The 8,900-nt window shown below is 43.8% G+C and overlaps 1 protein-coding gene across 1 annotated transcript in view; it reads right to left on the bottom strand.

The window, feature by feature from the left end:
* Window positions 1-227: 227 nt before the first annotated feature.
* LOC138468516 (multiple coagulation factor deficiency protein 2 homolog) overlaps window positions 228-8,900 on the bottom strand; it is a 33,413-nt gene continuing 24,740 nt past the window's right edge. The window contains exon 4 of the mRNA XM_069609016.1: window positions 228-520. Coding sequence (XP_069465117.1) covers window positions 366-520 — 155 coding nt within the window. The 3' untranslated portion in view covers window positions 228-365. The remainder of the gene's footprint in view (window positions 521-8,900) is intronic.

The following is an 8,900-nucleotide window of genomic DNA, read 5'->3' as shown; positions in this document are numbered from 1 at the left end:
GATTGGCCCACTAGTGCAATAAAGAAAAAAACAGTTTGCAAGGTGGGGGCCTCCCCAGGCATGGAACATTCACATGCAAGGGAAATGGCGGGATTTTAAAGTTTTCTGAGAAACTCAAGAACATCTAAATAACTCAAAACACTACGGAACGTGTGTGTGTGTGTGTGAGCACTTGCAAATTCTGAGGTAAGCAATTAACACAAGAACATCATGTTTTATTATTTTTATGTATTTGTTTATTACACGCCATAGCTCGCATGCATCAGGGCTTGACCCATGAAAATGTAACTGCCGCCTGTGTGTATCCAATATTTTGCATTGCTAAAAACAGGACACGAGTCCAAACAAACTCTGTTGCTGCATCCCTAAGCAGAATTTTTGAGGCCTTTCTTGTCCTTGGCGCTTTTATCCAGGATGGTGGTGGGACTTGCCGTTCTCTTTTGGGAATGCATGTATTCCACGTAGGACAGAAACCCATCTTGATCGAGGTCGTCCTTCTCCAGAACTTCGTCCGTCATCCCTGTGCACAAACAAGAGGGTCAGAGTACAGAAAAGCGGCCATACGTGCAAAGGTCCAGCAGAGGCAATGTTATCGCTACAGAGGCCATGCTCACGCTGTGCTATTGGGGTGTATACTGCGCGCGGCCGCCATTTGCATGGTCTCCAGGCGCTCTGGAGGGTCTGAAAGCGAGGGGATGCATTGGGTTAGTGGGGAGAGAGGGAACACGGAAGAATGCTTTGCTGCTGTGCTGATGCCTGCAGTTTAGAAGTACCCTGCTGCAGTGTGAGGGTCGAGGGCATTGGGCAGCGGTGGGCAAGCTGCACTCCCTCGGATGCGCCGGCGCATGCCTGCCATGACCCCCCGACCCCCCACCCCCACCATTGACTTCTCATCACTGCGAAGACCCAGTGAAAGCAGCTCTACTGTGACAAGACCACACAGACCAAGAAGAACACAAACCCACGACTACATACTCAACCCGCGAAGATGGAGTAATGAAGCTCAAGCCTCGGTATCCAAAGATCACCGCTGATGGATAAAACTCTATCAGCAAGAAGAAGAACAGGCGCTCCCACCATTGACTATGCTGAGTAGTGCTGTCCGGAGCTGCAGGCCAAAACCTCTGGAGGGCCACAGGCGGCTTACCGCTGGCAAAGAGGCTTTGTCCAGAACGTCCATGGTGGTATAGAGAAAAAATAACTGAGCGCAATTGGGTTGCAGAATAAATGTTGTTACCTCCACAGTCATCTTTTTTTTAATTAAATGCCACCGTTTTTCATCATTTCTATTTTAAATTGTATTTTGACAAAATGTATAAATGTTCCAATGTTATTTGACTAATCACAGCTATGCGACTAATATAGCTCTAGGATTTAGCCAGAGGGCCATACCGGCAGTTATGGGCCCTGCACTCGCTCAGGCCTTTAACGAGGCATGGAGGCCCATAACGCCAGCATGGCACGAGGGCCAAGTCTATACATCTATAAGAACCCATGACCAATCACAAAAAATAAAAAAAAATAACATGGCAAAAAATATAATTCATGCCGATTCATAGTGCATTATTCCTATTACTAATTTTAACAAGCATTGGCAATGCCAATAGTTAGGGCTTTTGTTACCTGCCAAATGCCTAATACTACACTAGCCAAAACTATTGGCAATGTTTCTAACAAGACCAGTGGTGGAAATGGGGAAAATGTCGTGGGGGATCCCACAACACAAGGGCCGGGGGTGGGGGAGGAGATGGCGGGTTGAGGAGGGATGGTGCGAGGGGGTGTGGTCTAGAGGGGCGGGGCTCGTAGTGGACATGCAGCAATGCTGGAATACTTAAAAAAAAAGAAAAAAGCGCCTGCGACGGCAGCATTGCCTTTTAGCACTGGCTTTGGCACTGGTGTGTAATGCTCGCTACATGTACAACTGAAAGGAATCAGTTGTACATGTAGCGAGCATTGTGCATTACACACCAGTGTCAAAGCTGCGGTAAAAGGCAATGCTGCCGTCGCGGACGCTTTTTTTTTATTTTTATTTTTTAAAGTTTTCCAGCGCGGTTCATGGGCTTGGGCGGCTGACTCTGCCTGGATCCCGGGATCCGGCTACACATCTGGTGCCGGATGGCAGATCCGCCGAGAGCCGGCCCAATGACCAGTACTGAACAAGATTGCAAAGAAGGACACGCAGTGCTCATAAATTGAGTGGCTGAAGCAGACCTGGTTTTATTGCACCAATAGCAGGTTTACAATTCCAAATTAAGCCATTAACTCTCACATTTGAAAAAAACACTGGCAGGCACTTCAAGCACACGGTTTGATGGTAAGGCTGGATTAGAGTGAGCTCAAAGACTTCCAAGGAGGAGGAGTTTTGGGCGGTAGAGGTAGGAACTTGGTGGGAATGGCCATAGGGCTTAGCATACTGTGGGGCACTGGGCTGTGCGGACAGCGAAGACTCTAGAAGCCTAGATGTAAGTACTTCTGTAAACAATTCAAGGGGCGCGACCGCTTTAACACACACATCCGCTCACGCCGCCTCCTCCCACTGATCCATGCACTGACAGGTGTCGTCACAGCGGCCGACAGTGTAAGCACCTGGGCACAGTTCAGAAGTCGGGGCTGCCCCACAGGAGCTGCGAGCGCCGGCAGACGACATTCTGCTTTTCATTCACCTGCAGGGGGGCTTTCTTCCGCGCCTAGCAGAAGGTGGGGCGAGCACGTACTTGCCTAGCGTCCATGAGTCAATCACCTGGCGAGCTCAGGCGTTTCTCGCAAGGCGCGCAGCAGTGCCTCTTGGGCAGTGGTCAAAGTGTACGAAAAGTAGTGGAACTATGTTCCCTGCTGCCCTACAGCAACTCCCCACAAACCCCATCACCACGTCCCCTCCCACAGACAATACACACCCCCAAACACTTGTACCTGCTGTTTAAGGGAAAGTTCAGTGCAGCGCACTGAAAGTGCATGTTTCAACTTCTTCCTACACTTTTATTTTAAAACGAAACCTTTCCGGAACGGTTTCTTTTTAAATTAAAAGTATAGGAGCTGTAAAAGCTAATTTAAAAAGTAGAGGACCACTGCTCTTGGGCCTAGTGAAAAGAGGCCTTCCAGGAACCCTCTTGGATTGGATCACCTATTTATATAGTGCCCACCACAAACTGAATTGTCTCTTGGCGCTTACTGAAAAGGTAACATTAGTAGAGGTACTCCACTCCCGATAGCTCCCACTCACTTCGACCACTGGCTTCAAGCCACTCTTTCAGCTACACAGCCCTGGCAAAGAATAAACTGGCACCCTAGATATAATTGCCATGGCACACACAATATATTAAGGGGCTAATCGATCTAATGCTGATGCTTAAATAATTATTAGCCTCACGGTTCTCCATCCTTTAGGGTGCCCTTGGGTAACAATATGCCTAGCATTTAAGAGGGGTACCACGGCAAGTGAAGGCTCAAAGAGGATGTATTTATGACAAGTGATCATTGGACCCACGCATGCAACGATAATAAAACAAAATGTTCTTTTAAGTACGATTCCTGCCTTTTAAGTGCAATAATAACATATTATTACCCACTGTCTCTTGTAGCGCTTTCTTCCCCATGTCAGAGTCAAGCATTTAACTGGTCAGCTGCACATCTGGACAATACAGTGCAGTGCATTCCACGCCGGTACATAAAATATGGCTTGGGCGCCAGTGCGTCATACAACACTATTTAGGCAGGTTCCACCATTCGCACACTGCAACACATAGACCCTTTTATCGAAGCAATACAGGACACGTCTGGTAAAAAAAACAAGTAGAACTACTGGCTTTCCCAAAATGTGTTATGTGAAATAATTGAAGTTCAGTGACTGTAGAAGGCACAGTCTAAGATTCTATGAATTGGGATGGTTTCTGTGTTCACCAAAAGGCATATTGTGCCCTTCTTGGTAGGGTGAAGTTCACACAAAATGCAGGTTTTGATGCCATTTAATGGACTAACTGGATGTATTATGCAGCGATGGAACAATGCATTAGCTTTCGAAGTCCAACAGACATCGTCATCAGACGGCGCAGAGTCAAATGTTGAAAGTAAAGACAATATTAGGCGCCTGCTTAGTCACTAAGACACACACAATGAAAACTGAGCAAGTAACTCAATCTGTAAGAATGTATTTTGAATCAGGGGACCGTGACTGGGCCACAAGCACTGGCATTAAAAGCCAAAAAAGCACACTGTCAGAAGCACATTTACTTCAAGGCGTACACTTTTATGTGTCTTATTTTCTTTTCGATTTTGAGAAAAATATTAAATGGAACTGAAACCAGATGATCTGCTTATGCTCACAATGCATTATAATGGACCGTAGAAAGTACATTATTTTAGGAATAAGTGGACGCATTTTCACGATTACTGCTGAAAAATATAGTATTGCCCTGTTTCATCCTAATTAGAATTCAGTTGTGAAGTGTGGTCGTGAGGATACATGGCGAGCGGGCCACGGTTTATGGAATATTTTGATGACCAACCTTGCTCCAAATGCACGGTGTACACTGCAGGGTCGGTTCTGCTACTCTGCACATTGAAGAGCCAACTCGTGAGTGCAGGGATGGTCCCTGCACTGCTCTGCCGTAAGCAGTCTGTGGCCGGAGTCAGATGACAGAGCATCAGCAAGCAGCGCTCCCCTCCTGCCCCTCCCTGTCCGAGCCCGGCACATGGCAGTGAATTTCATTGTAATGACGTCACCTGCAAGACCGGGAGCGGGCAGCTGCAGAAGCAGGCCAGCCTTGTGTGGGTGAGAAACTCAGGCTAGAAGGGTGAGCACAAGTCCCAGTGAAATAATGCTCATGGTTAACACAATAACAGCAACATGCCTGGCTTTTTGTCTTAAAGCCCATTTTAGTATATATTCAACAAAGTATAACCAAAGACAACAAGATGCAATATCCCATAATTAAAACTCAGGAATAAATTAAAATAAACTGTTTTCTATACATGTTTAAAAGCACGAGGAGGCTGGCCAAAATAAAACAGATTAACCCTAGTGCATTATCATTGGAAGATGGGTTCAAGAGCACTATACTTGTAATAATGGTGAATTTAATATGATTTCACAATAAACTAGCCCTCATTTCATTGCAAATCAAAACAAGCTCCCAAAATGCAAATTACTTTCCCTATTTTAAACAATATATTATTTTATTTGGAAGATGCATGGTATCTTTCTCAATCAAAGATGGCCGGCTTGTTTCCAGAGAGCTTCCTTAGAGACAATCATCCAAGATGGATGCTTCCATGGAAGAGCTCCCACAAATCAAAGAGTTCCGAGATGGGCAGAAATGGGTGGGATTAGCCATAAGGAATACATTGGCTAGGGGCAGGGAATGGGAAGGATATGGGAAGGATTACAACTGTGTATCCCTCCTCAAATGTCATTTCCATTGGAAAATCATTACAGACCCTCATTCAAAGCCCACATTTGAAGCTCCTATTTTAATGACAATAGTTTTGGATTTTAAGGCAGCGCTTTCAGTGCCACCTAATAGCACAGACTAACAAACAAAAAGGGACGGTATTTAAAGGAAAATGTAATTTTAAATTAAGCTACTAGAGTGAGGTGAAGCACTGATAGTGTGCTGCTTTTTGGGAAAAAGAAAAGCAATGTTGAAATGTGCAGGCTACACGAAATCTTGGAGCTATGCTAGCCAGTTTGCGAATAGGAACGGGTTATTCTCCCACCTTGGGTACGAATACCCATTTATGCGCTAACAGGGTTCTAATACCCATTAACGGGGTAAAAAAGTTAACAATTGAAATATGTTTTCAACTTTAGTGGTGCAAAAGTTTATTTAAAAGATATATTTTGCATTCAAAGATACATTTACATCAAAAGGATTTGGAGAAATAAAAACAAATATTTATGAAAATCATCAAAAAGTTTGATAACATATTGGTCAAAGACAAGGAAAAGTTGTCAAAAAAAAGATAATCTTTCTTGGGCTGTATGAATTATGCACAATGAGGTCTAAACCCTGCATTACCACCCACCGTCTCCCGAAAATCATTTTGCCAAATAGTTCTTCTCTCATTTAATCCAGTATCACTTACTCTTAACCAGTTGAACAACACTAAATCGCCTGCAAGCCTCTCCCACAAGGTACTGCTTATTATTTATAAAGAACATTTCTTTGTAGCTTTTTCTTTGCCCTTTATTGATGGAATAAAAGTCCTCCCATCAACAAGGATACATTCAACACATGCAGACTGGAAGGAGCATCATAGGTCTCTTATTGCACAATTGCTTCCTAACAGTTGCACTGCAATTGGCTCCCGATGACCAAGCAAATCGAATTTAAAGCGCTTTGCATAGTTCAGTGCGCCTTTTATGGCAATGGGCCGGATTATCTACAGGAGAAATTTCGTCCCTATGTTTGTTAGGGAAAGCTATTAACTCTGCCGCAGTAGAATCCACACCAGCTAATTTAGCATTACATGCAGAGACCCAGGCCCCAATTGTTCCTGTATTTTCAAGAACAAAGAAACAGAAGGGGGGAGACAAAGGTTTGCCATACAACTGCAATAATAATTTCCAATCATCACAAGCTTTAATGGACACCAAATCCAGCATATGCCGAATTATGCCAATGGCTACCCCCCTGTGGCAGTGCAAGCATCCTTCTGCAAATAAGAGCCTCAATTCTGTACCAATCAATCACAAAGAGAAATGTTTCGGCGCTAAAAGTTAGTCTATTAAGTATGTTTAACTGATAAGAACGATGGAGAAGCGACCGTCGCGGCTGTCAAGTAAACGCACTTGTGAGTAAAGCGTACTTGTCGCCACTTGCTTGTTTCGGTTATTTTAAAAAATATGCCTAAATACTTATACTCTTTCACTACCTCTATGCTGGATGAATCAAGATGGTAATTAAAGGTACTGCCCTTCCCCCACGATTGGTTCTTAGAATGTAGTCTTCTGCACATTAAATCAAAAGCTTATATATATATATATATATATATATATATATATATATATATATATATATATATATATATATATATATATATATATATATATATATATATATATATATAATGCTTAGGTATATTTCTACTCAGCTGATGCAATTTATCAGTGCTCTGCTGTCCAAATTGCAAGTGCACCTCTGTGTGCCCTTCCACTTCAACAACAGCTATCATTTTAACTAACAGAATGAGCATGGTTCTACGTGGTCACCTTCACCTTCACTATCGCAATAATGCGGAATAATTTCAAGTTACTTCTTTCCACCCACACTTCTCTTCACACAGCGCATGGCGGTTCCAGTGTCAATGAACAGTTAATTACCGGCTGAACGTTTTCAGTCTCTAAAGAGCGAAATGCTGTAGGACGAAGGCCTCTTCAGGAGCTAAAATTGAAAGTAGGTGCTGTAATTATGCTACTACGCCATCACAGTGACTCTGCAATGGAACAAGGTTGACAATTACACGTCTACAAAGACGCATATTAGAAGTCTGTGTAATCGATGAAACATAGCTACTGTTCTTATACCACGCATACCTCTCATTCCATCTGATACAAATATGCCTTTCAAATACAAAAGAAGAAAGTTACCAATATGTTTAGCCTTTTCAATGACCATTAATAAGTCACAGGGTCCTACACCCTCTTCCTCGTAGCAATCAGTGGTAATTCCGATATTTAAGAAGGGGGACAGAAGTGAGCCTTGGAATTACTGACCGATATGGACTTTTAAGATATGCTTGAATGGCATATGTTACATCGGGAATGGTTAGTATAGTGTAAACGCATTAAGCCTAGGCATGGCAGATTCATTCTAATGTAAACTAAGCAAGAGAAAATATTGTGGATATAAAAATGATTTAAAAAAGGCACCAGGACGCAACCCTGGAGAATCCCACGATACATCCTGATCCACCTAGAAAAATGGCCTTGTTGGTCTAGCCGAATCTTGATCCTAGTATTTGCATGCAAGGCAATTCAAATATTTAAGATAGTGGTGATTAACCGTTCAGGTGCAATTGTCACCATAGCGTTGGGTGCTGTGAGGTTCCAATGCCCTTTTTTATAAACATTTTTTTTGTATTTTAAATGGTTGTAAAAGTGGATACAACACAAGGCTTACGAATTATCATAACTCAGAAATCAGTTATGGCCGAATGGCCCCATTCCTTTTTGATCCCCCCCTTCTCCTTTAACCCCCCCACGTTACCCCTTGGATCACATGCCCAGCAGTTCAGGGTCACTCGTTTCCAGACCAGCGTTATCCAGTAGGGCTAACTGTGCGGACCGGGGTTTGTGAGTTTGTGCTGGAAATATCCGGTCATACTCTATGATTAGGGCCAAAATTTCTGTAAAATTATGCACAAGGCCCGCTTTTGCCGCAGTGACTTTCTCTGCCACTAAAATATCCCATAGTTTGATCCACCATCAGGCCAATGAGGGGCCTTCTGCGGTCCTTCAAGTGCAGGCAATCGTGATCCTCCCTGCTAGTAAAAGTTGTGTAAGGAGTCTGGCAGTGTTCCCGGTCCTTGGGTATGATCCCGGCGTTGGTGCGCCCAGTAAAATCACCTCTGGGTTCCTAGGAGGTGTTACCTTGGAAATGCTTTCTATGGCAGAAATGCAGTGGTTCCAAAAGGTTTGCATGGTGGGACAGGACCACCACATATGAAAGTATGTGCCAAGCTGTCCACACTTATGCCAACAGGCATGAAAGATATTTGAAACTGGTGCAGGCGTACAGGGGGATAGTACCAGTGAAAGAACAACTTATGAGCACATTCACGGTTTTTGATGCAGAATGAGTAGGAGTGGGCTCTAGTCCATATGTCTACTCAGGTTTGGTCCTCCAATGGGTGCCCCTGCAGAATGAGTTCAAGGGGACTAAGATTTCGTGTGGCTCCCTATT

Source organism: Ambystoma mexicanum, chromosome 4q (assembly GCF_040938575.1).
Source record: "Ambystoma mexicanum isolate Mex_15411 chromosome 4q, UKY_AmexF1_1, whole genome shotgun sequence".
NCBI classification, from domain to species: Eukaryota; Metazoa; Chordata; class Amphibia; order Caudata; family Ambystomatidae; genus Ambystoma; species Ambystoma mexicanum.
The sequence above is the reverse complement of the archived record's forward strand: the minus strand, read 5'-3'. Positions and strand labels throughout refer to the sequence as shown.